Here is a 26,147-nt window from a genome sequence, read left to right as displayed (position 1 = left end):
GCTCAGTCTTAGCTCAGCTGGACTAAACTGACCTAAGCTGAGCCAAAAATCAACTTTATACCCATTGAAATATATTTATATACTCCTTTATTTATCTAAAATATGCCAATTCATAACTCATTTCGCTCAGTGCCTTTAAAATGCTTTGGAAAAGTTTCCACTTGCTGCTCACTACTCGGAAAATAGTCACAAAGCCTTCATGAAAATGGGGAAAAATTGGAGAATGGAATATGAAGTGCATCAGCGGGCTTTGGGAAGGGAGTTTTTAGTCAGGATTCGGAAAAGGAGGTTTTCGAATTCTGAGTGTATGATCCCTGCACCCAGACCCTTCTTAAGGATAATTCCCCTTTTAACCCCAAGATGATCTCCTTTCCAGCTTAAAATTCTTCCTTCTTTCGGTTTATTCATAACCTTGTAGGATAATATTTCAGTTTAAGCTGCAAATTAAGCAAATTAAGAAATATTTTATGCTCGGTTCATTAACTAAATTTTAATTTTAGTCAAAAGCATAAAACTTAGCAGCTTTCTAGTCATCTCCGACAGAAAACAAAATTTCCAAAAATTGCAATTTAAAAAAAAACAAAAATTAAGTCGGAACAGGTCGGATCGAAAGACTATATCATATAGCTGCCATAGAAACGATTTTTATACGAAACAAATTATACATTTTCCAGTTTTCAACATACATATTTGCATCTTATTTAATATAAAGCCATTTTTTATTAATTTATAATTTCAGTATACATTTTATTAGGATCGGCCGACTATATCATATAGCTGCCCTAAAAACGATCGTTAAATGCATGCCTCCGTCTCCCTCTCTCTTTAGCTACCTCCTTCTGTCTATTTGTAAAGGTTGCTCTTTCCCTCTCGCTCTCTCTGACTCTCTACAGATAGCTCTTTCCCTCTTGCTCTCACAGTTTCTCCTCTCTCCTCTGGGACTATAAATAGAGGCGCTGAAGGCGCGCGGCCTCAGTATGTGCGCGGACCCCCACCTGTTGACATCGATAGTGATCGTGATTACTAGTGATAGTGAATGCCCTGCGAACTGGAAAATATTACCTATACATCTGGATAATGAGGAAGAGGCTCAAATTGATGACATCTCACAAATACTGTGGTAAGTCTTAATCATGATAATTATTGATACTAATAGAGGGATCTGGCGTAGGTCTAGAATATGTTAGTTACTCATTTATTGTCTAATTAATTCCTTTATTGTCATGATCCCTATTATTTTAACTTAACTAAAAGTGATTCAGCAATTTGTATTTAGGATGACTTCTTAAAGTTAATAGCCTTACTTAGTTATACATTATTCATGAATATTGATCTCTTACCCTTACGATAGTTTCAAAACTGAAGCTGACTTTGGTCCCAACATTTGCAATATTTTTATACCCTTGAAGCAGTCAGAAGCTTGTAACTATATGACGAAGCCGTTTCCGACCCTATAAACTATATATATTCTTGATCAGCATCAACAGGCGAATATTTATATGCATGTCCGGGAGAAATTTCCAATTTTTTCAAAAAAAGCTAAGGTGTTACATCGATAAAATTTTCAAAAAATTTGCAATATAATGTTGAATTATTAACATATTAAAAACTAATTAAGGCTTTTTTGGCTGAGTTTTGCAAATTTTAAACTTTGATTTGCCGAAAATATTGTCATAAAAAAATGTCGCTAAATATATTCGCAAAGTGACTGAACTGATGTTTTTACAATAACTTCATTGGAACTTAATTTCATTTGATTTATTATCTCAATACAATCCAATTTCCCTTTTTCTTTTTGGTCCGGTCTTCGTGGTATCCTTTGATTTCACTGCCACTGTGTTTACCCGATATAATTTACGTGTGCGATTTGTTTGCTGTTTGCCTTGGAACTCCTCTTAGATTACTATATATATAAAGAACATTTTCTGGAAAAAATCATTTTAATTGTCTGCTAATGGGCTTTTTCCCGGCTTTTCTTTAAAATTTCAATGGCCAACAATGCGTATACTTAATTCTGTTTGAGGTTGTAGTAATTCTTAATCTATCTCTTTAAATCTATTTATGTATTAACTTCTTTTTAAAAATAATGACTAAATGAGCACCACAGTTTTTCATATTTCTGGAATAGCTTTCTTGTTTTAAATAATCTTTCTTGTCGCCACGGGACGTATACGTAATTTTGTTTGCTGTTCTGCTACTTCTAAATTTATCTTTTTGAATGGATTTTTTTATTTAATTACATGTAATACATAGTAAGAGCAATTTCTAGAGTTTTTCAATATTTCTCCAAGGGTTTCCCCAGCTTTAAATGACAATTTCAGAAGCCCACAGGGCGTATACTTAATCATGATTTAGGTTGTGCTATTTCTAACTCAATATTTCTAGATATATATATTTTTATTTACTCAAACTTGTAAATATTATACGATTTTCGTATAAAATTTTATAAAAAAGGTTTCCCTTAACTCCAGTAATATATATTAATTTCTGTGGCCCACGTGGCGTATACTTAATCGTAATCAAGGTTTTGCTATTTCTAACTCAATCTTTTTAAATATTTAGTTTTTTATTTACTTAAATTTGTAAATATAACGGAAAATGCTTTATTAAAACGATTGGAAATAGTAATTTTAGCGGCCCACGGGACGTATACTTAATCGTGTTCGATGTTGTGCTATTTGTAAATTTATCTCTTTGAATGGATTTATTTATTTAATTAAATTTCATACATAGTAAGAGCAATTTCTAGAGTTTTTCAATATTTCTCCAAGGGCTTCCTCAGCTTTAAATGACAATTTCAGAAGCCCACCGGGCGTATACTTAATCGTGATTTAGGTTGCGCTGTTTCTAACTCAATCTTTCTATATATATATTTTTTATTTATTCAAATTTGTAAATATAATAATACAAAATAGGTTTCCCTTATCTGCAGTAATATATAGTTATTTCTGTGGCCAACCACACAAGCGCTGCAGCCATGTGTTTCCAACACCCATATAAGAATATATACATATATTTTGAGTTTGCATTCTTTGTTTGGCTCTTCCTTCCTTCGACGTCTATTTGCCGCATTTTTTACCGCGCGAAATCAAAACATGCAATTAGCAGACTACCAAAAAATGCAGAACGACGCCAAATGCCAGTGACTCTCGAAAAAAATTAATTCAAACACTATTTAGTTAATATTTTTAATATATATTTACATAGAAACGATCGTTAAATGCATGCCTCCCTCTGCACACACACAGTCTCTCTGTATCTATAAAGATCTCTCGCACTCGACATCCCTCAGCCTCTGCCCTCTACAGATAGCTCTTTCCCTCTCGCTCTCTCTGACTCTCTACAGATAGCTCTTTCCCTCTTGCTCTCACAGTTTCTCTTCTCTCTCCTCTGGGACTATAAATAGAGGCGCTGAAGGCGCGCGGCCTCAGTATGTGCGCGGACCCCCACCTGTTGACATCGATAGTGATCGTGATTAGTAGTGATAGTGAATGCCCTGCGAACTGGAAAATATTACCTATACATTTGGATAATAAAGAAGAGGCTCAAATTGATGACATCTCACAAATACTGTGGTAAGTCTTAATCATGATAATTATTGATACTAATAGAGGGATTTGGCGTAGGTCTAAAATAAGCTAGCTATGCATTTGTTGTCCGATTAATTAACTTATTGCCATGAACCCTATTATTTTAACTTAACTAAAAGGGATTCAGCAATTTGTATTTAGGATGACTTCTCAAAGTTAATAGCCTTACTTAATTATACATGATTCATGAATATTGATCTCTTACCTTTACGATAGTTTCAAAACTGAAGCTGACTTTGGTCCCAACTTTTGCAATATTTTCATACCCTTGGATCATTCAGAAGAATATATGTATATACCAACAGGCAAATCTTTCTAGGCATGTCCGGGAATTGAAATTATTGCTTTTTTGGCTTAGTCATGCGGTTTTTAAAATGTTGATATGTCGATAAAATTATCATATACAAAATCAATAAGTATTGATTCAAAGAATACGAATATTTAAGGCTTTTCTATGATCCATTTCCAATACGATCTTATAATTCAATTGCAAACTTGAATGGGTATATATACATTTATATAACTTTATATTATATGTATATAATGAAATAACTTTTTCTACTCGCCTGGTAATCAAAGTCATGAACTTCAGAAACTTATATAGTAAGTTCGGTAAATTGGGCAAAAATATGTATTGAAGGCAGACTTACCGCGCAGTATTTTCTTGTCGCGATGTCCATGGCAGCGGTAGCCCTGGCATCCTCGCTTTTGTTGCAACGTGGGGCAGTGCTTGCCACCATTTTGGGCCGCCTGCAGGATCTGCCGGTTGCGGGTCATCATGCCAGTGCCGCAGCTCTTGTCGCATTCGCTCCAGGGTCCCCAGTCGCCCACCTGGCAGTCCAGCACTGAAATATCCAAGCAGAAAATGTATATGTAGTACTATATATTATGGTAGATTATCTAGAAAATTGAGCTGGCAAATCGAAGGCTACTCTGGGCCTAAACAGAGCTCAAAGACGTCCAAGGACATGCCCGGCATCATCATCGCCGTCGTCCAAGTTTTTTAATTAAAAATGCTGCAGTGCAGCGGCGAAAATTAATTAAAATCCATACGCCTTGATTGCGCTTCTCGCTGCTAGACTCTGGCCGCCCAAAGGTCTGGCTTTGTGCCTGCCGCTTGCATTTGGCCCCCCAGCGGACTGTGGTTAGTGTTAATCAAATCCCCTTGCCCAGTCCTAGTCGGATGGAGTCCAATTCCCATTCCCATTCTGTGAGCCCAAGTCCCTGACCTGAACCCACTGCGAGAGGGAGAGGCGCTAATGAAGCCACAAAAAGCTGGCCACAAACGAATTGAAATTCGCCTCGACCGGCAAGGAATAAATATATATAGTCGCTGCAGGCTCTAGGATAGTTCTAACCCCTTGAAAGGCTTCTCAATATATATATATATATATTTATTTAAATCGAATTTAAATAGCTCATTAGTAGGATGGGATGTGGGGTGGCTCTTTTCAACTATTATCCTTAAGCTAGTCCTGCTGACACATCGTTAACGCGGGAATATTGCCATTGCTATTTCGGACCGTGGCCATAACTTTTCCCTGCCATTATTATTTAGGAAAAGTGCCAGTGCTTGGCTAATAATTATTCATGGCCATTCGTCCTTGGCCAGAGAGGAGAGCATTCGATGGCGCAGTTGGTGAGCAACTTGCTTCCTGATTGGCCCCGATACCCGGCGGGCAATTTCGCGCAGTGCACAAAGGCAATTTATATTTTCATTTTCATTTTTACGTTGCTCTCGCTATGCCACTGGCTTTTATTGTGGCCTCGCGGAATTAACAAAAAGCTGGGCAAAAAGGGCCAGGAAGGGTGGGAGCCAAAGGACGAGGCGCCGTCGTCGTTGGCGCGAACAAAGCGTCAGGATAATAGAACTAAGTGCAGGAGCTGCTCCTGCTGCTGCTGCTCCTGGCTGCCTGGCTGGGGGTGGAATAAAACTAAAGTAGTTAAAATTATGATTGCATTGGCTCCAAGCTCCATGCTCCTAGCTCCTAGCTCCTGGCTTCCAGCTCCCTTGCCAGGACGTTGGCAGGACGCTTAGCATATTGTGCGAGCCCATGAATGCGAATGCGGGCAAAGTTTCGCCAAGGAAAAAGGAGTTTCAGCCACGAAGCCAGTGCTGTCGGTTTGGCTTCTGTTTTAACCAAACATTTGCAGGAGTCCTTGCGGAAAATCAAGTGTTTTTTGTTTGATAGTATTTGTTCCTGTATAAATCTCTTTTAGGTATTATTTATTATGGGAATTACAATTTAAATCTTTTAATTTAACTTCTGGAGATAATTTATAAATGCGTTTTCCAGCTAAACTTGGCTTTGTTTTTCCGCCAGTGTGAACAACTCGTGGAAAAACTCTGCGTTTGGTTAGGGCAACCTGGCTAGCCGCGACTCTGGGGCTTGTTGTGGCAATAAATGGCATTATGCTGCTTAGCAATCATGCCACTTGATTGTTGTGGCGCTGCGACAAGGAGCTGAAAATTAGATGGCCACCAGGAGCCGGAAGAGGGTTCGGGAGCAGGAGCAGGAGCAGGATCTGCTGCAGGAGGACCATTGCTTTCAGGCGTCGTGTTCCACTTCCACTTGCAGCTGGTTCAGCGCTTAATCCTTCGTCCTGCCACTTTCCACTTGCCACTTGGCCGCCATTTAGCTGCCCGGCAAATTTGCCTGCCATGATAATGAAATGCTGAGTGAGAATGGGAATGGGAATGGGAATAGGTTTGGGAATGGGTTTGGAAATGGGTCTGGGAATGATGATGGTCGCTGCTCCTGGTGGCTGTCACCCTTTTTTAGTGGCGCTAATAGAGGCTCCTCTCGCCTGGCATCCAATTACCTGCCGGCGGTCATTTAAGTCCACAGAACCAAGGACATTATCGAATGGCCTTTGTCCTGTCCTGGTTGTTTTAACAAATTAAATTTAATTGGTTTTGGCTTGAATCAAATATTTGCACAAATTCAAGCTGTTCCAGGGTTAGTATTTAATTACTCAAAATTCCATTTAAAATTTATACAAAACATAACCATTTTCAAGTTATTTGAAGTGTGAAGGGAACTAAGCAACGATGACAGCGCGCTGAAACGTGAGAATTCTGCGCGAAAAAGGACCTCAAATTCCACAATCGCAGCAGCTGCACTCGACTTGAGTCCTTGTCACTGCTATGTCGCCGATGCCATTACTGCCCACTGCCCCTGCTCCTCCTCCAGCTCCTCCTCCTGCTCCTGCTCCTGCTCCTGCTCCTGCTGGGACTGCATTTCCTTGGGGCTCATATGCACAACATAACTCAATGTCGGGACAGTGGGCGAGTGGACTGGAATGTACTGAACGGACCGAGTCTCTCTACCCCAAGAGCCACTACGGCTACTGGAAAATGTTTGGGCCACAAAATGGGGCAGCAAGCTGGCCACAACAGCAGGCCATGGTTATTTGTGGTCAGCGAAGTAAAACAAATGGCGTCAAATGCTGATGCCAGTGAGTGTTGTGTCCTCTGCACTTGGAAAAAATAAGCAAGGAAGTGGGAATACTTCTTCACTTTTGAATTTTAAGCTTTAGGCTTACTTCTTCACTTTTGAATTTTAAGCTTTAGGCTTATTACATTTAACATATTTTCTATTTAGTAAAATCAGAATCCATACAAAATTTACTTCCTCCAGGACCTTCTTTAAGGGTATACATCATTTTCTAGTTGTCAAGTCTTTCTCTTTCATAGTAGTAACACATATTTTCTACAGTGTCCTACTGGCTACTGCTCTTTGTTCCAGTTTTTGGCTTTTCCGGCCATTGTGTTAGCCTGGTTATGTGCCAGTCTGTGTCTGTGTGTGTCTGGGCCTGGTCAAGTCAAGTAAAGTCAAACAATTGCTTGTGACAAACTCAAGAGCTCAGATAAGCGAAGAATGGACACTGAAATGCGGCAGCAGCTGGCCTCCCTTGGCTTCCCGGCCAGACTCTAATTACATAACACTTGCCAGACTCCGCTATCCCCGACCAACGAACCTCCAAAATAATCGGCTTCCGCTGCATTATCGTTATTGCCCAGAACTCTGGCTCTGGCTCTGGCTCTGGCATAAGTCGGATATAGCCGGGGACGATTCGCACGACATCATGCCCGGACAGCTAATCCCGGAGTGCCAATCCGGGAGCAAACACGAAGAACAAAGCCAGCCAGCCACTGGCAGTAGCTATTACTACGTACTATGGCAGTTATTGTGGGCAAAGTTTCTGGCCCAAAGACAGTCTGGCAGCAGTTTGCATAGAGGAAACTTTGTCGCTTGCATATTTCAATAACCGATATTGTCCTCATAGACACACCCACACAGCCCCCTTAAATAGCAGCCGAAAACCCGTCAGAAACTACATACACAAGTATTTATAACCAGTTCGAACTCAGTTTTGTACCTGAATGGCTCCAAGGATTAGAGTTTCTCCAGGACCCGCCGGTGTTGTCATAACAATAACCGAAACTTGGGCAAATACTTTGGCTTTGTGAAGTTTATCTGGCAGTCGTCTGTTTGGGTGTCCTAGCTTTAAGCTCAATATAAAATATTTAAATATATTTTAGTTAAATATATTTCAAGTACTATTTTTAGGTGGCCATCAAATCGGTTTTTAATTGCTAGGCCATAAATTCAGGCAGCTAAATTCAATTACAAATGGCGAATTACCATTCCAGATAACAATTACACGCACCCCTGAGCACAGTTGGCCGGGCCATTACACACGCGTTACCCCCAAAAATATTGTAATTAATACACATACATACGAATATGTACATATATACATATATATGGGGGAACTGGACTTGTGCCAATATCCTGCAAATTGACGCAACAAAGGGAATGGGAATGGCAAAGGCCGCCTGTCCACGTCGTGTTTCATTTGTTTATGTGCAGCTACGGTTTTTAACAATGTGGCAAATATTGGCATCAGGACCTCAACGAATTGCCACTTTGTCATGGCTTAGCCATTGGCAGGGGTCCAAAAAATGAACACATGGCTGCAATTTGCAGTATATATACGGGAATCCCCTTTTTCTATATGTGAAAAATTGGAAAATGTAATATAAGTAAAGGTTATGGTTGAGGGTAGCCAGATTTCTCATTTTTTGTGAACTTTAGACTGCGGAAAGTATTTTTATTTACTCGCTGGGAAACTGAAACTATTTTTATACAAAAACCACGCTCTTATCCAGCGATTTAAATTAAATTTAAAAGTATAGCTTAAGGTCTCCACTCTCTATTTATTCTTACAATTTTCCAAGCATTTAAAAGACTGACAGACTGACTTATTAATATATAGTATTTTTAAAAACATATATCTTAGCTGATCTTATCGCTCAGTGAAACAAGGCTTACCTGAGATTCGCCATGCGAGTAACCAACAATGCGGGTGAAAATATGAAATGAAATTTGCGAAAATTGCTGGTGCATTCTTCTTGCACTTAATATTTATGGCATAGCTGCACTTAATTAAATCCCTGACAAGCAACTAAAATAAAACTCTTTGATATGCCACCCCCCCTGCACCACCACCACTCCCACTCCCCTTTTGGGCGCCTGGCAGAGGCGGAACTTTGTTTTCTGGACACTCCATGTGCTAAAGTATATTACTTTGGCTTGGCTTCTGGCACGACAAAGTTATAATAGTCCTTTGCAGCAGCCATGGCAGGGGATCCTGTGTGTATAAGTGTGTATTTGTGAGCTAAAAGCGGCTGAACACACACAAAAGCCAGCTTGGCACACGCGTGTGTAAGTAGCGGGGAAGGGGGAATGGTACACCACGGCGGATACGTAACGGCTGGTCCAATTGCGAATGCGTGCGACTCGCTGATGGATGAGGGGAAGGTTGTAAGGACAGGTAGAGAGGGGAGGTGAGGGGGGTAGGTATGTGCCAACACTTAATGCAAATTACAATTTCGCCAGCCACAGCTGCGGGTAGCGGGGAGCAGGTCCAATTACCTAGACGGCCTCGACACATAACCTTCTACAACCATCACCCAAAAAAAAAGAAAGAAAGTAAGGGAAATAAAAACACAAAGGCAGCCAGGCGAAGGGGAAAGAGAATTTAAATGATTTTTCCAAGCCAGGAAAATAGGTGCCTGTACAGTGCGTATGTTAAACGTAAGGTCAAAGCATTTAATTTCTATAAAGATACCCAAGGAATAAGAGAGAAGCTCTGTCACAATTCACATTAAATATGCATTTTAATATGTATGATTAATAGTATTTTGTATCAGCGCCCCCAGCTTTGACCCCTTTTTAATCAAATTTCCATTTCGCAATTAGTTAATTTATTTCCACTTTGAGCAAATAATGTTTTAACGGAAATGCTCACCGTTTAGTTGACCGCAGAAACATGTGTTGAATGCAACCACTGGACTCATTATTTGCCATTTAATTGAATAATTAATTAGTTTTGGAAAGGTAAACAGCCCCATCGGCCAGCTGCTCCAAAGGAGAGCTGCTCTACATTGGAGACAAGTGCCAGACATCGATATGGTTAGCTCGTGGCCAAGAAATCCCTGGGATTAGGTTAGCAATTACAATTTGGCTAATAGACTTGTTGGTCGGCTTGGGCACAAAGCCCAAACTCGGGTGCAGCTCAAAAACTTTCACTTCCTGTGCAGAATGAGAGTGTGAGAGTGTGTGTGTGTGCAACTAATTTGACCAACTATTGCCAAGTACTTGGCCGAAAGAGAGCAGCCATTTGCCAGGCTTCAGCCCCGAAATCTGGTTCGGTTCGAGTGCATCGAGTTTGCGGGGCCTCAAAGACCGAATCCAGTACCAATCGCACTCGATGCCAAGCATGAATAATTCAAATTCACTTTCTGCCTGCCCCCGAGCCCCCTAAGCGCCAACGCGTTGCAATAAAAAGGGGTACATAGCTCGACTTTTGCCACTCGCAATCCATTAACACAGGACACAGAGTGAGCGTGGAGAGAATTCGATCAACAGCCTGTGGAAATGAACTTGGGGAAACCCGATATATTTTAACAGGTCCTGCGACTGGTAAAAGATCCCTTTGTGAAGCCAAAGCTAACCTTTAATTGAGCAAAATCTAAAGGGAATTTCGTTTAGAATTCATGCAGAACTGCTTCAGAATTTTCCAGATGACCAAGGCAAACTAATGGCAGCGACACTCGAAATGTAAAATTACTTCACCTTCCTTTGGCTGTCAGATCCGGTTTCGGACTGAGTCTGAGCCAGAACCAGGGGCGAGGCCACATGCTAGTAGTCCCCTTTTTCCCAGCTTAGTGTATTGAACCCGAAGTGGTAGCTGCTACAAAAATGTTCAATTTGTTGCAGACAATTGACTTTTATGGGTCCTGGAAGCTGAAAGCTGGGTCCTGCTGACTGCTGGAAGCTGCCTCCATAATGGGGCACTGCCTCCATGTCCTTGCACTGGGGCTCTTCCCCCTGGCTGGTCATCAAATTGAGCAGTAAAATCGACAAAAGCCGAAAGGGTTGTGCAAATTATTATTGCTATTATTACGACTATTACAAGTTGGTTGAGGATTCAGCTCTATGTTACCCCTCTTTGTGCTTGCACGGCAAGAAAGAAGGTCTCTGTAGAGCAACTTGAGTGGTTTAATATTAGTCATATTAAGAAAACAAGTTAGTTTATGAAAGAATCTCCCTTGAGAGAGGCAAATCCTTCAAAAATACTCTAAACTTTCAAGTTTATTAAGCCAAGTGTACCTTTATTTCTCTGTGTGTCTGCCTGGGGCGGGGTGTAAATCATTTTTGGGGCAGATTACACGCTCCCTCAGCTCTCGCATAAATTGAGGGTCCTTTTTGCTTGGACTCTGGCTTTGGATTCCAGACTCTCGATTTGGAGTGCATTGCTCCTGCCGCTGGGCATAAGTGGGTTATTAATACAAACACTTTTTGGGGAAAGAAAACTGTTCGTCCGCTTTATGCAGCAGCATGCCTGCTGCTTCTAGAAGTCCTTCTTCTGGGAGACACTGGGTCCTGTCCCGATGCGAGACCAGTTTATTTGCCGCGCTGCGGTTACGCCAAATTGATTTTTATGCGCTCAATTTATGTATTTCCCCAGCCCGTGCCTTTTTCAAAATGGTAGCATACTACGATACAGTGGCAGCCAAAAGCAATGGGCCGACAGTACTACAAGAACGAAAGAAAGGAGCTCAATTGACCATGAAATGTTTTCGAAATTAGTGGAAAATAACCAAGAGACAGGACCAAGTTAAAGTGCCTGCAATTATGAAATAAACCGGAAACCAATTTACTTAAATTACCTTCCCGCTTCCTTTTGTCTTAATTGATAATTACAGTGTACTTTTTTCTGATAGTTTTGATAGTTTTTGAAACCTTAAGACCCAACTATAAATACCAGGCATTATTTTAAGTAAACTAGGCATTTATATATCATTTTTCTCAAGCATACTGGATGACTCCTCGCCTGCTGAATAGTTAATGGTGGGTCAGACCCAAGTCGATTACCACTGTGCCGGCGGAGGGGTGAAAACTGAAGACTGAGCTAGGTTTTCCCTGCGCTGACAGGCGGTGCAAGACAAACGATTTGCATAGAAAGGACCTTGGTCTGACTCTGCACTGTCTGAAATCCTGTAGGATATATTTCCATAACATTAACATTCTTGGCCAAAATAAAGTTTCGTCACAAAAGTCCTGTGAAACTTTCCTAGACCTGCCGAACTTCTTGAGACTGTTCTTGCTCCATTTCCTTGTCAGCATTTTCTTCCTGTGCAGGGTAGTGCGTGTGTGTGTGTGCCGCAGGCCTAGTGTTCATTCCCCCAATAATTTTTGCGATGGCCAGCAGCCACGCCTCCCCCTGCTCCTAAGCCCACAGTTATGAAACATTTATGCCACATGCCTCTGCACCACGGCACCCCCTTCATTGTCCCCATAAAAAGCACAACAAATTGTCGACAGTCGAGGGGCATAAACAAAAAACAAAAAGCTGCACAAGAGCTCCAAAAAAAAGCAGCAAAAAGCAAAAAAGCGGCTCTCAAAAAAAGGGAAGTAGAAAGCTTAAAGGCAGTCAAGGGTCGGAGGAGGAGAAAAGGTCCTATGGAAATTGTTGGCTTTTGTGTGCGATGGACACTAACAAGCCGCAGGAGGGGCTTTTGCATGTCAGCCGAATCATTTTGCTGCTAATGAAGAGCCCAACATGTGACCAACTTCCCCCACTGTCACCCCCACCAACACTCACATTATAAAAAATGGAAGAAAAAACATTTTTCTACAATTGCCAATTGACAGCGGCGGACGAGAAGGAAAAGCCGGGTGGGAGGGGAGGAGTGTAACTTTGACATATTTGCCAAAAGGATGGTCTCATATGCTACAAAAAGGACACTGTGAAAAAATTGCAAATAACTTGCCAGTAGCATAGAAGATTTTAGATTTTATAAGGAATTTGGGGAAAGTTTTCAAGAAAGTTATAAAATCAATTCGTAAATAGATCATAACTAAACTTAAAATATTCGCATTCTTTGAATCAATATTTATCTATATTTTAAGCTTAAAAAACGCATAACTAAGTCAATTCGGAAAGTGGATTATGTTAGTCTTTGATAAGTTCTTAATACTCAATTTAAAATTTAAATTTTTTGCCAATTTTTGATAATTTTTACGATGTATCCCCTTTGCTTTTTTTTATTGAAAATTTTAGTTTTCTGCCAGAGATGGCTAGAAAGATTCGCCTGTTGATGCTGATCAAGAATATATATTTATTATGGGGTCGGAAATGATTCCTTCACAAAGTTTTAAGCTTCTGACTAAAATTCAAATACACTGCAAGGATTTACAAATTACAAGGACTTGGTTTTCAGTGTATGTGAAAATGCTTTCCATGGCCTCTTATTTTTACTCCACCCTGACCGTTTTGATTATGAATTTTGGTTGCTTGTTAGTTGGGAAATTGTTGAACTTAAATTTGGCCAGCTGAACAAGGGGTGACCAGCGGGCAGTGGGGAGTGGGGAGTGGGGAGTGGGGAGTGGGGAGTGGCCAGAGGGCCAGGACGGGGGCGATGCCGGTAACTCGTTTGCTTACTTACCTGGCCATTGATGACTTAACCAGGTGACCGACAAAGCCAACACAAACGATGGGGGGTGGGATGGGATGGGGGACGGTTGACTTTATTGATTTTTATGGCTCACTGGGCTCACACCCCCAGCGGCAGTGGCACCCTTAACCCAAACCACCCACCCGCCACCCCGAGGGACATTTCGCCGGGGCCAACCCTTTTGCTAAACATTTTCATTTTGTGCGCCGTATCTGCCGCCATTTTGTGTCGTCTGGCTGGCTAACTGGCAGAATGTCATGCTATTTCTGACCCAACATGCCACATTTTTATTTATGCATGCTCCAGCACCCATGGGGATCCGGGTGCCAGTGCCAGTGCCAGTGCCTGGGCAATGCCTCCACCTCTCATGGTTGCCATTCGTGTGGCCACAATTGTGTGTGTATATATGGATGTGCAGGGGGCCCTTTCGATAAATATCGCCATAATCGCGATAATCAATCACCTTTTGCTGGGTATTCGGTCCGTCGAGTTGTGCTTTCTGGACCTGGACTTGGGTCAAACTGTGATTTATTCAGCTTTTCAACACTTTTGCGTGGGATTACCAACAGGCCACAGCAGGGCAGGAAGCATAGAAAGTGCAGTTGAATGGAGCCAGCAGGATGGCCAGGAAGGACTCTGTTTGCCTGCCTGTGCGCCACTCATTCATATTCATTTGCTGAAAACATTTTTCTCGCCAGTTTGCCAAGAAGAGAAAAACATAAAGGGAAACTTCCTATCCTTAAACTTCACATTGAAGAATAACAATCAATGTTTTTCCCTAGCACTTCCTCTGTGAAGAAAATGAACTATGAATAATCAAAAAAATGTTATATATATTCGCATAATTTATAACTGGGCCATTGAAATTAGTTTATTACTTGGTTAATACTGCCACGTGTCATCTGGCTCTTTCTCTCTTTCCTCCAACTGGCCATAAATATCAAGTGGCTTAATAAGCCCGAGATTGAGATTGAAGCGAGAAGCCAGCTCGGCAAGTCACAAAACACAGACCGCATTCCGAGAGCTGTGTGCGAGTGAGCTCTGTCTCTCTCTTTCTTTTTTCCCGCTACCGCTACCATTTCCGTTTCCGTTTTCGTTTTCTGTTGGCAATTTGTTGTTATTACAAGTTTCGTAACGGCTGCTCGGGCCATGGCATTTTTGGTCATTACAATCGTAAATTATTTTATTTGCTGCTAATTGCAGTTCACAAAATGCCAACTGACCAGGACGCGGTAGCTGCTCGTCCTCCTCCTGCTGCCGAACACTGTGGCTTTTATTGCAGCTCATAAAGCAATTAATCCAAGGGGAAGCGAGACCCACAGTGGCGGCCAAAAGCCATGGCCAAAAGCCAAAGCCAAAGGCAAAGCCCTGCTAACTAACCGGGCCAGCGTAACGCTCGCTAATAGTTGACTTTGGCCATTTCTAGAGGATTAGCGGCCATGTCGAACCAACACAACATCCTGCAGGACATCTGACCCCTCTCAGTGTGTGTGTGTGTGTGTTTGTGCGGGGATAATTGTCAGCACTTGCCGTCGACCAATAACGAGGAATCCAATTGAAAGCGTTTGAGCCTGACACCGAACTGCAAACGAAACTGGATCGCTGGGCAAACCACATGTCCACAAATAGGATCATTTAAGCTCTCTACGAGACACTGGTAAAAAAGAATAAATCTAAATGAAATCGATAGAAGGAAACTAATTTAAAATTGAGGAAAAATAATTTAAAAAACCTTAAAGGTAGATGCTTTCTTTCTGCAATTATTTTCTTTTAATTAAAATAATCTACCTACACATGGCTTATTTTAATTTAACTAATTGAGATATACAAATAAAATAAACTTTTATCCTGGCATTTAACCAGGCTTAAGTATATGCAAAACCATTTGGTGGATTTCCGTTGGCCATGTCTTTTTTTTGGGCGCCCTCACAAACCACTCGAAATGAAAACATTTCAATTTCAATTCAAGTTTTAATTGCTTGTAAAATTGAGTTTTTTGCTTTATTTTTATTTATATATTTATATATATATATATTTTTTTTTTGCGCCAGCAGCTATTACTTTTAGATATTTCTGTTGGCATTAAACGCTGGCAAATTGTCTTTTTTCCAACTGCTCTCTGGTCCCTGGTCTCTGGTCTAGTTTTATTTTGTTTCGGCTTTGGTTTGGTTTGTTTTCGCTGCTGACCGACCAGCAAACAAATACAAACCTTTGGCCCAAATGAAACCAATTTCCGGAATGTCCTGTACTGTCCGTCTCTGTGTCCTTCCGTTCTCCAGTGTGTACCCGTGTGTGTGTGCCCGTTTGTTTTCGGCATTCAAATGGTCGCTTTACATTATGCAGACAAATTTGTTCAAAATTAGTTAAAATTGCTTTTCCACCAACGGTTTGTTGCCATAACAAAACAAAGCAAACAAGGATGGAACCTACTTCGGAAAGCCAAAGCTTAAATACCCTTCCAGTTTGCAAATAAATTAGATTAAATTAGATTATAGATATTGCTTTCAGGTAATCGCCAAACTAATATTTGAATTTAACTAAATGTTACAGCCATAACGGTTAACCGTCAAATTTGAATTTGAATTTAAATAATCGATCAGTTGCCGCCACGTCAGTAAATCGATAAATTTAGATGACGATAAATTCTCATCGCTACTGCACATGCCACCATGTCAGCTGATCGTCTCTGCTTAAGATGCCTCCATGTCAGCTGATTGTCACTGCTGCACATGCCTCCATGTCCTAACTGTCAGTGCTGTACATGGCTCCATGTCAGCTGATTGTCACTCTTGTAGATGGCTCCATGTTAGCTGTTTTAGTCAAAGCTCTGTAAAGCTGGAAGAAACCGATAGTCAAAGCTGCACATGGTTGAAGGCAACCAGCTAAAAGTCAAAGCGGTCACACTTCGATAAGAAAGTACTGAAAAATGAGTTGGTTAAACTACAATAAGTTGTATTTTGATGACGATGTTGCGATCGCCGCACAAGGCTGCATGTCATCAAGATCTTGAAGCCACCATCAATTTCCTGCCTGGCTGTGTTTATGAAGTGAGCAAGCGGATAATCCCCAAGCAGAGCGCGGCTTGAGCAATTAAACGACAAGCCAGCACCGCCAGTGGAGCTGCACCACCCGCACCCCTCAGCCCAAAATTCTCAATGGACGACGTACGGTGAGTCAGCGGTGGCCCAATAGGAGGAAGGGACTAAGCAGGCTCCATTTATAATGCTTATTTATGGCAGCATGTCATCAGTCGATCGTCGCTGCAGCCCATGGTTGCGGGCTACGAGCAGAAAGTCAAAGCGGGCACACTTCGATATATGTTTCGGGAAAAACGCGTTGGTCACACTACAGTAAGTTGTATTTCGCTTTATTTCGTTGACTATATTTGGATTGACTCACAAGGCTGCATGTCATCAAGATCTTGAAGCCACCATCAATTTCCTGCCTGGCTGTGTTTATGAAGTGAGCAAGCGGATAATCCCCAAGCAGAGCGCGGCTTGAGCAATTAAACGACAAGCCAGCACCGCCAGTGGAGCTGCACCACCCGCACCCCTCAGCCCAAAATTCTCAATGGACGACGTACGGTGAGTCAGCGGTGGCCCAATAGGAGGAAGGGACTAAGCAGGCTCCATTTATAATGCTTATTTATGGCAGCATGTCATCAGTCGATCGTCGCTGCAGCCCATGGTTGCGGGCTACGAGCAGAAAGTCAAAGCGGGCACACTTCGATATATGTTTCGGGAAAAACGCGTTGGTCACACTACAGTAAGTTGTATTTCGCTTTATTTCGTTGACGATATTTGGATTGACTCACAAGGCTGCATGTCATCAAGATCTTGAAGCCACCATCAATTTCCTGCCTGGCTGTGTTTATGAAGTGAGCAAGCGGATAATCCCCAAGCAGAGCGCGGCTTGAGCAATTAAACGACAAGCCAGCACCGCCAGTGGAGCTGCACCACCCGCACCCCTCAGCCCAAAATTCTCAATGGACGACGTACGGTGAGTCAGCGGTGGCCCAATAGGAGGAAGGGACTAAGCAGGCTCCATTTATAATGCTTATTTATGGCAGAATGTCATCAGTCGATCGTCGCTGCAGCCCATGGTTGCGGGCTACGAGCAGAAAGTCAAAGCGGGCACACTTCGATATATGTTTCGGGAAAAACGCGTTGGTCACACTACAGTAAGTTGTATTTCGCTTTATTTCGTTGACGATATTTGGATTGACTCACATGGCTGCATGTCATCAAGATCTTGAAGCCACCATCAATTTCCTGCCTGGCTGTGTTTATGAAGTGAGCAAGCGGATAATCCCCAAGCAGAGCGCGGCTTGAGCAATTAAACGAGAAGCCAGCACCGCCAGTGGAGCTGCACCACCCGCACCCCCCAGCCCAAAATTCTCAATGGACGACGTACGGCGGGTCAGTGGTGGCCTAATAGGAGGAAGGGACTAAGCAGGCTCCATTTATAATGCTAATTTATGGCAGCATGTCATCAGTCGATCGTCGCTGCAGCCCATGGTTGCGGGCTACGAGCAGAAAGTCAAAGCGGGCACACTTCGATATATGTTTCGGGAATAACGAGTTGGTCACACTACAGTAAGTTATATATCGCTTTATTTCGTTGACGATATTTGGATTGACTCACATGGCTGCATGTCATCAAGATCTTGAAGCCACCATCAATTTCCTGCCTGGCTGTGTTTATGAAGTGAGCAAGCGGATAATCCCCAAGCAGAGCGCGGCTTGAGCAATTAAACGAGAAGCCAGCACCGCCAGTGGAGCTGCACCACCCGCACCCCCCAGCCCAAAATTCTCAATGGACGACGTACGGCGGGTCAGTGGTGGCCTAATAGGAGGAAGGGACTAAGCAGGCTCCATTTATAATGCTTATTTATGGCAGAATGTCATCAGTCGATCGTCGCTGCAGCCCAAGGTTGCGGGCTACGAGCAGAAAGTCAAAGCGGGCACACTTCGATATATGTTTCGGGAATAACGAGTTGGTCACACTACAGTAAGTTGTATATCGCTTTATTTCGTTGACTATATTTGGATTGACTCACATGGCTGCATGTCATCAAGATCTTGAAGCCACCATCAATTTCCTGCCTGTGTTTATGAAGTGAGCAAGCGGATAATCCCCAAGCAGAGCGCGGCTTGAGCAATTAAACGACAAGCCAGCACCGCCAGTGGAGCTGCACCACCCGCACCCCCCAGCCCAAAATTCTCAATGGACGACGTACGGCGGGTCAGTGGTGGCCCAATAGGAGGAAAGGACTAAGCAGGCTCCATTTATAATCCTTTTTTATGGCTGCATGTCATCAGCTCATCGTAACAGCGGCACATAGCATCGTCACATCGGCACATAGCTGCACGTCATGAATGTCGCTGCTGCGCATGGCTTCATGTCAGTTGACCGTCTCTGCTTAAGATGCCTCCATGTCAGCTGATTGTCACTGCTGCACATGCCTCCATGTCCTAACTGTCAGTGCTATACATGGCTCCATGTCAGCTGATCGTCGCTGCTTAAGATGCCTCCATGTCAGCTGATCGTCTCTGCTTAAGATGCCTCCATGTCAGCTGATTGTCACTGCTGCACATGCCTCCATGTCCTAACTGTCAGTGCTATACATGGCTCCATGTCAGCTGATCGTCGCTGCTTAAGATGCCTCCATGTCAGCTGATCGTCTCTGCTTAAGATGCCTCCATGTCAGCTGATTGTCACTGCTGCACATCCCTCCATGTCCTAACTGTCAGTGCTGTACATGGCTCCATGTCAGCTGATTGTCACTCTTGTAGATGGCTCCATGTCAGCTGTTTTAGTGAAAGCTCTGTAAAGCTTACAGAAACCGATAGTCAAAGCTGCACATGGTTGCATTTTAGCAGTTATCGAAAGCTCTTGCACTAAAATTATTCAGCTTGCTGCGGTTTCTGTTCGCCTGGTACTTCAGACCCAAAAATTTACAATTTTATACTGCTTAAGATGCCTCCATGTCAGCTGATCGTCGCTGCTTGCACTAAAATTATTCAGCTTGCTGCGGTTTCTGTTCGCCTGGTACTTCAGACCCAAAAATTTAAATTTTTATACTGAATCTGACCGACTTGAATTCTGGGTTTTGCCTACAACAACAACAAACAACTCTTTTACAACAACAATAAAAATCTTTTACAACAATTTTAAACTAAAACAACAAAAACAAAATATATTAAATATGTTTATTTGAAATTTTTTAATTGTTTACATTAATTTGTTAATAAGCAGCATATGCTACCCTTTGCCGTTCGTCCTCTTTGATGACCGCCTCAGTAACTGTCCCGTTTTCGGCATTCTTCTTGATCAGGCTTCCACTCGGCAATGAAGCCTCGCGATGAGGGCGCCTCCTTGGGCGTCGGATCACAGAGCTGGGCCAGCGGCATGGCCGGCCGCATCCTATGGCGGTTGCATTCAGGCTGTGATTACCAGCGGGCTTGTGTACGATCTCCGGTTCGTTGCATTGCGCAGTTTTTCGGGTCCATATCAGTGCTCCACCTGAGTCTTCATCGTCATCGTCGTCTGTGCTGAGCTGGCTGGAAACGAAAAAACGTAAGATGATAAGAGGATTCTTGAAAGCCTTGACGTGTACTCACAGCTTGTTCTGCCTGCCAATCTTGCGCAGCCGCTTCGGCTCAGTCTCGCGCGACTTGAGGTCCTGCAGTTCCTGCTGGATCTTCTGCTCAACGGGCACGTAGCCTCAACGCAACGGCCTGCCCTCTGTGTCCCTCTCGATGGCTGCCGGTGATAGGGTGATCGTGGTAATGCCCGTTGGCGAGTTGCCGTTCTCCAGGAAGGGTGTTGCTGTTGCTGATGACTTGCATTCTGATTGCTCCCTTAGCTGCTGATGTTGCCCAATGGCGAGACGGGCGGCTGTGGACTATTTGGTGTCACCAGCTTGCCATGGGAGGCCATACACCACTGCATCACGCCCTTGGTAGAGGCACCACCGAAGGCACACTGACGCTTCTGGGGCAGGCCGCTTAGCTGCGGACTGGAAATGGTCCTGGTGATGAGCTTCTGTTGCGGCGGCTCCGGTGTCATGTTGAGGCAGTTGGGTCCAATGTAACGCTGCTCCTGGCGGGTGACCACGGTCAGCTTGAGCCGCAGCTGCTGCTTGGACTGGAGGTTGTTGTTGCTCTGCGAGGAGGCCGAGATGCCAGAGTCATCAGAATGCGGGTCATCGAGGCTCTTCTCCTTTGGCCAGCGAGGGGGTGTTGGTTAGCTCATCAATGGGCAGGAGGAGCGAAGTTGTCTGCACTTCCCGCGGCGGGCTGTGACCAGCACGCCCTGCTCTTGATCCAACTCATCCTGATCCAGTGGCTTCTCCTGAGTGCATTCACCATAACCCAAAACGTAGGAAGCCAAAGCTGCACGTGGTTCCACGCCAGCCGATCGTCGCTGCAGCACATGGCTGCAGGCAACCAGCGGAAAGTCAAAGCGGTCACACTACAATAAGTTGTAAGTCGATTTATATCGATGACGATTTTTTTATGCAGCGTGTCATCAGCCGATCGCCATTGCTAAAGATGCCTCCATGTCAGCTGATTGTCACTGCAGTACATGGCTCCATGTCAGCTGATTGTCACTGCTGCACATGCCTCCATGTCCTAACTGTCAGTGCTGTACATGGCTCCATGTCAGCTGATTGTCATTCTTATAGATGGCTCCATGTCAGTTGTTTTAGTCAAAGCTCTTTCAAACTGCCAGAAGCCGATAGTAAAAGCTACACATGGTTGCATTTCAGCAGTTAATCGAAAACTCTTGCACTAAAATTATTCAGCTTGCTGCGGTTTCTGTTCGCCTAGTAATTCAGGTCAAGAATTGGATGGACTTGCACTGATTTTTGACCAAATCGAAGACTTGGTTTTGCCTACAACAACCACAGTATTTACAAAAAGAACAACAACAACAATTTCAAACTTACAACAAGAAAATAAATAACATATATTAATTTACCTGCAAAATTTGTGTTTCAATTTAAAAAGATAATATCCGCCATTCGCATTTAAATACAGTTTTGCCTACAGCAACAACAACATGTCTTTCACAACCACTACAGAAATAAATATATTATTTTAACTGCCAAATTTTAATTCAATGATCGTGCAGCTGTGTTCTGCTGCCCAAAACAGTATGCTACAATTGAGTACTTTTCAAATATTTTGAATTGACACCTTCACTGTGCTGCAATTTATTGACAAATATAACAATACCTTGCAAGACCATAAAAACGATTTTGTTTAAATGAATCACTGGCATAATTTAAAAAAAAAAAATATCTAAGTCTCTGGGAATAATAAAATGAAAGTCTAATAAGAATATATGTGTTCAAAATGACAAAACAACAGCTGACACGGCGCTGTCTCCCAAGAGGGTCTTGTTATCAATTGTTGGGCAGGACACGAAGGACACGTTGTTTATGGCATTCCTGGTATCACTCACACGGCCATCACACATACACACACACACACACACACATACACGGAGACAGAGATACAAATACATTTAGAAGTGTTTACATTCTCACTTTGACATTTGATTTCGCTTATCGGGATGCGTGTTTGGGCCACCATTGAGGACCATAAAAATGTCGCCTATGGAATACGGATGCGGCTGCGGATGCGGAGAGTGTAAGCAAAGCAAAGTGAAAAGGAGACAGAAGGAGAAGGACTCCCCAGAGAAGGAGAGACATCAACAAGCGACCGATTTGTTGTTGTCATGTCTGGAAAGTCCTTCAAGCCGAACATTTCAGCACACGTCGTTACCTCTGCCTTTCCTTCTTCACCCTCCCTCCTTCCTTTCACTCTCTTTCTCTTCCTGACTCTTTTTTCCCTGACTCGGTCTGGGCTTAAACATGCTTCAATAGCTTTTAGCATTAAATTTAGACTTTTATGTGTTTATTTGCTTTGCACGTTTCATTTTGCCGGCACTTTGTCTTTGCATTGCTTTTGACCTCTTTCTCTTACTCTTACTCTTACTCTTTCTATTTCTCAGACCCGTATCCGCATCCGGTCCCGGACTTCCCCTCTTCCTCTCACTATTCCAATCCGTTCGTGTCCCTTTTTTTCCTTTCGTCCTTCGCATGTGTCCGTGTAAGTTTTATTTAATACGACAAATGGCCTGTAACTGGGATTTAAATAAATGTAGCCAACATCCAAGTCATGTCCCCACAAGCAAATTTATATATATACAATATATATCTTTATATGGAAGGGTGTATATGCTACGTGGTCTTGCCTTATATACTTTCCTATATACATATGTGTATGTGAGTGTGTGCACTTGATTACACTTGATATACTTAGTGTGACAGGCATATCTGGCATCGATCGTTGGAACGGCCTACGGAGCGAATAAAATTTTCATTTTTATGTAGCCTGCAAAGCATAAGAAGCACATTTTCCAGCTGCAAAAGGTCCTTTGGGGAGGCGAAAGTAGATGGGGGGCAAAAGGATGCCCTGACCCAGAGACCTCGAACGGCGCAAGAGAGTGGAGAGTAAAGTCTTTTATAAGCCACTATTTTCTTGCCAAATTGGCCTGGCAGAGAGTGCAGTTGAAATATTTCTTTAACAAGAATATGTTTATTTATCTATAAATAAATTAAATCGCTTGACAATTAATATGACAAAATTCTAGAAAATTGATTCAATATATCTCTGAAGCCATTTCCAAGCACTTATCGAAACGATTTCTAAACAGACTCCACTGACACTCACTCCTTGTGCAACACACACACACCTTTGCTACTAACAAGCTGCATTCAAATGCAAAGCACTCAGCCCTACAAGGACTCGGTGGCAGACAGGATATGGGATACAGTTACGGCCAGAACATCCTGGCCCCGGGCACTCCAAAGCACCGACTTGTGTTTGGCTCTAATTGCACTGCCTGTCCGCCCCCGAGGAGCTATGTACCTTTGAGGCAGTGTCCGTTTTCGGCGGCAATGAGTTTGGGTTAAGGAAATTCATACTCATTTCTAGAGTTTGTAGTTGAAATTTAACTATAATCAAAGAAAAAATTATACTACATAGTAAATACCTTAACATAAATAAGTAAATAAACAAAGAAGTCGGAAAATACATTTTAATGTGCCAGCTTAAGGCGTCAGTTATCGAGGCCTTAACAAGGAAACTTTTAGCGCGGTTTTTGCCAAATGTCAAAGGATCCTTTACCTCCCCCCCCCCCAAAAAAAAAAAAAAAAAACAAAGCCGCATCTGCAAATCCGAGTCAAAATCCTTATTCCCCTCTCAACACTCGAACTCAAACTCGAACTCGAACTGTGCGGCTTGTTTGTTTGCTGGCCTCTGATGCTGCAAACGAAATGAATTTTATATTGAAATAGTTTTAGACGGCTATTGCCGTCCGCTTCATTGTTTTTCGTTTTTCGTTCTTTATTCTGTATTTTTTGTTGTTGTATTTTTCGGCTGAGAAGGGACTGCTGGGCCACGCCTCCATTTTCCCCCAAATAGTTTTTCCGGGCGTGCGAAAAGGGGCAGATTCTGGGGCACTTTGGCCCCCGGGCCATCGTGTCCATTAACGTGCGGTTTTAATTACGTGTCCATTCCGTTTTCGTGTCATATTTCTGGCTCGTGGCACGTATCGCGTTGCTTAAAGAGATTAAAAGCGGTTTTGATTTGCATAAAAATGGCCGCCTGCATGCTTTTAGCCCAAAAACAAAAAACAAGGACTAGAACCGAGGCTAGGAGAGACGTACGCTGAAGGAGACACAAAATAAAAAAAACAGTGTGCGATAAAGGACGGGAACAAAGGACGCAAAAAAGCGTAGAAAAACGCCCCAGTAACAGAGCAACTTTTCCCCCTGATAAAACTTTTAGCCAGGCGACCAACTTGGCAGCTGTATCTGAATCCGCATTCGGATTCAGATTCGGATTCGCATCTGTATCTGTAGCTGTAGCTGTCATTTCAGCGCGTGCAGATAAGCCGCCCTGATTCCGTATCCGATTCTGATGCCGGAAGAGCTCATACAAATTCAATTGCAGGAATGCAAATCCCAGGGCCACACAAGAAATGAGCTGCAGTCAAGTTCGAAGAATATTTATTATATATATTATTTAGGAAAGCAAATTCAATTGTATGAGAAATAGCTCAACATAAAACTCCTTACTAACCCTTTTTTTTGGCTGATAATCATTTGACTTTTGTTCTATTTTGCATAATTATATGGCTTGACTTAATTTAAACAGCAGGGAATGATGTTTTAAGGGGTTTACTTTCAACGCAAATGCAAAGCCAAAATATGTTTCGGGTGACACAGTGACAGAGCGGTGTTCTCCCGTTTCCGTTTCCGGTGCAAAAAACCGTTAGCTCGCTCGCTTGCTACACCCGCATTTGGCTAGCATTTTGCTCATTATTTATTTTCAACTAATTAGCGGTCTTTTTTTTTTGCCGCCGTCGTCGCTGCTGTCATATTCATTTGCAGCATCCCTCAGCGGGTTAAAAGGGGGCCTGAGCAAGCATTTTCGCAGTGGAAACAAAAGCGTTTCGCGGGTTATCAACTGAGCACTGAACACACTCCCTCCCCACACACACACACACACCATCGCGTAGTGTATATGCGTGCGCTCTCCCAGGTGAGTCATGTTGCTAATTAGTTACGGATATAGGCGACACAGACATCCAGGCAGAGGTATAGAGGTACAGAGGCACTGCCAGACCCACACACAAACACAGACACAGACGGAGTGGCATAAAGTTCTCGCAAGGACATAGGACGCCAGTTGCAGGGAGAGGACAAAGTTTACAGGGAGCTGCCCCCTCTGTATTGGAGAATATCAAATAATATTTGCAGCAGCCATAAACTAAACTAAAACTGAACTAAACGCAAATGCCAAACGGCACAACTTTTGCCGGGAAAAAAACAACATTGCGCATACGCCGCATTGTCAGCGCCCAGCTAAGGCGGCACATTTCCGGGAACCGCCTTCAATATATATACTTTTTTATGGCATTATAATGTGAAATTAAATACTAATCAAATGACGGCATTTCCGGCAACAAAGTGCTTTTGTTGTCGCCATCGGTTACGGGTCTCCCTTGTCAAAAATTATGCCCTAATAGGCAGTCTATTATGTATTGAAAAGTTGTTCCCTACAGCAGGATGAGCTCGTCTTTTTCCCGATTCGATTTTCCCATGAAGTGTTTGTGTTTGTTTGTCTCGAAATTGATTTATAAGTATTTCCAAGAACTGCGGTAACTCTGGGTCCTGTTTTGTCCTTCTCTTCTTAAATATTTCAATCGATTTGTTGCAATAGAAAGATCTGTAGTTGGTAAGGAAGATACTGTTCTGTTTCATTTCCTCTAGCAACTTGTGCTTCCGAAAACCTGTTACACATCATGTGGGGGTTGCTTAATTTTAATTAAAAGCTAGCCTGTGTGAGTGCGAGTGTGCCACCCCTTCTGTGTGGTGTGTGGTGTGCGATGTGGTGCTAAGCCGTGTCTGGGTTGGACCGCAAATGCAGATGCTCGAGGTTTTGTCG

General features: G+C 42.8%; 1 protein-coding gene, 3 long non-coding RNA genes and 1 pseudogene across 5 annotated transcripts in view; 1 reads left to right on the top strand and 4 right to left on the bottom strand.

The window, feature by feature from the left end:
• The window catches only part of vex (somatomedin B and thrombospondin type 1 domain containing protein vexed), a 100,368-nt gene that overhangs the window by 17,925 nt on the left and 56,296 nt on the right, over window positions 1–26,147 (bottom strand). For both annotated transcript variants that reach the window (XM_020949290.2, XM_086835843.1), the window contains one exon: window positions 4,241–4,435. In XM_020949290.2, coding sequence (XP_020804949.2) covers window positions 4,241–4,435 — 195 coding nt within the window. The remainder of the gene's footprint in view (window positions 1–4,240; window positions 4,436–26,147) is intronic.
• Window positions 17,376–18,097, bottom strand: LOC147643274 (uncharacterized). Its single transcript, XR_015272377.1, has 2 exons — window positions 17,850–18,097; window positions 17,376–17,795 (listed from the first exon to the last, which is right to left on the bottom strand). It is a non-coding gene; the product is annotated as an uncharacterized LOC147643274 (long non-coding RNA).
• LOC110181518 (uncharacterized) lies at window positions 17,492–18,840 on the top strand. Its single transcript, XR_015272376.1, has 5 exons — window positions 17,492–17,619; window positions 17,690–17,800; window positions 17,869–18,215; window positions 18,284–18,630; window positions 18,699–18,840. It is a non-coding gene; the product is annotated as an uncharacterized LOC110181518 (long non-coding RNA).
• Window positions 19,819–20,471, bottom strand: LOC147643273 (uncharacterized; annotated as a pseudogene).
• Window positions 19,819–22,143, bottom strand: LOC147643272 (uncharacterized). Its single transcript, XR_015272375.1, has 2 exons — window positions 20,244–22,143; window positions 19,819–20,183 (listed from the first exon to the last, which is right to left on the bottom strand). It is a non-coding gene; the product is annotated as an uncharacterized LOC147643272 (long non-coding RNA).

This window comes from Drosophila serrata, unplaced genomic scaffold (genome assembly GCF_035046125.1).
Source record: "Drosophila serrata isolate PLE 108 unplaced genomic scaffold, ASM3504612v1 contig_276, whole genome shotgun sequence".
Taxonomy (NCBI): Eukaryota; Metazoa; Arthropoda; class Insecta; order Diptera; family Drosophilidae; genus Drosophila; species Drosophila serrata.
This window is presented reverse-complemented; position numbering and strand designations above follow the sequence as displayed.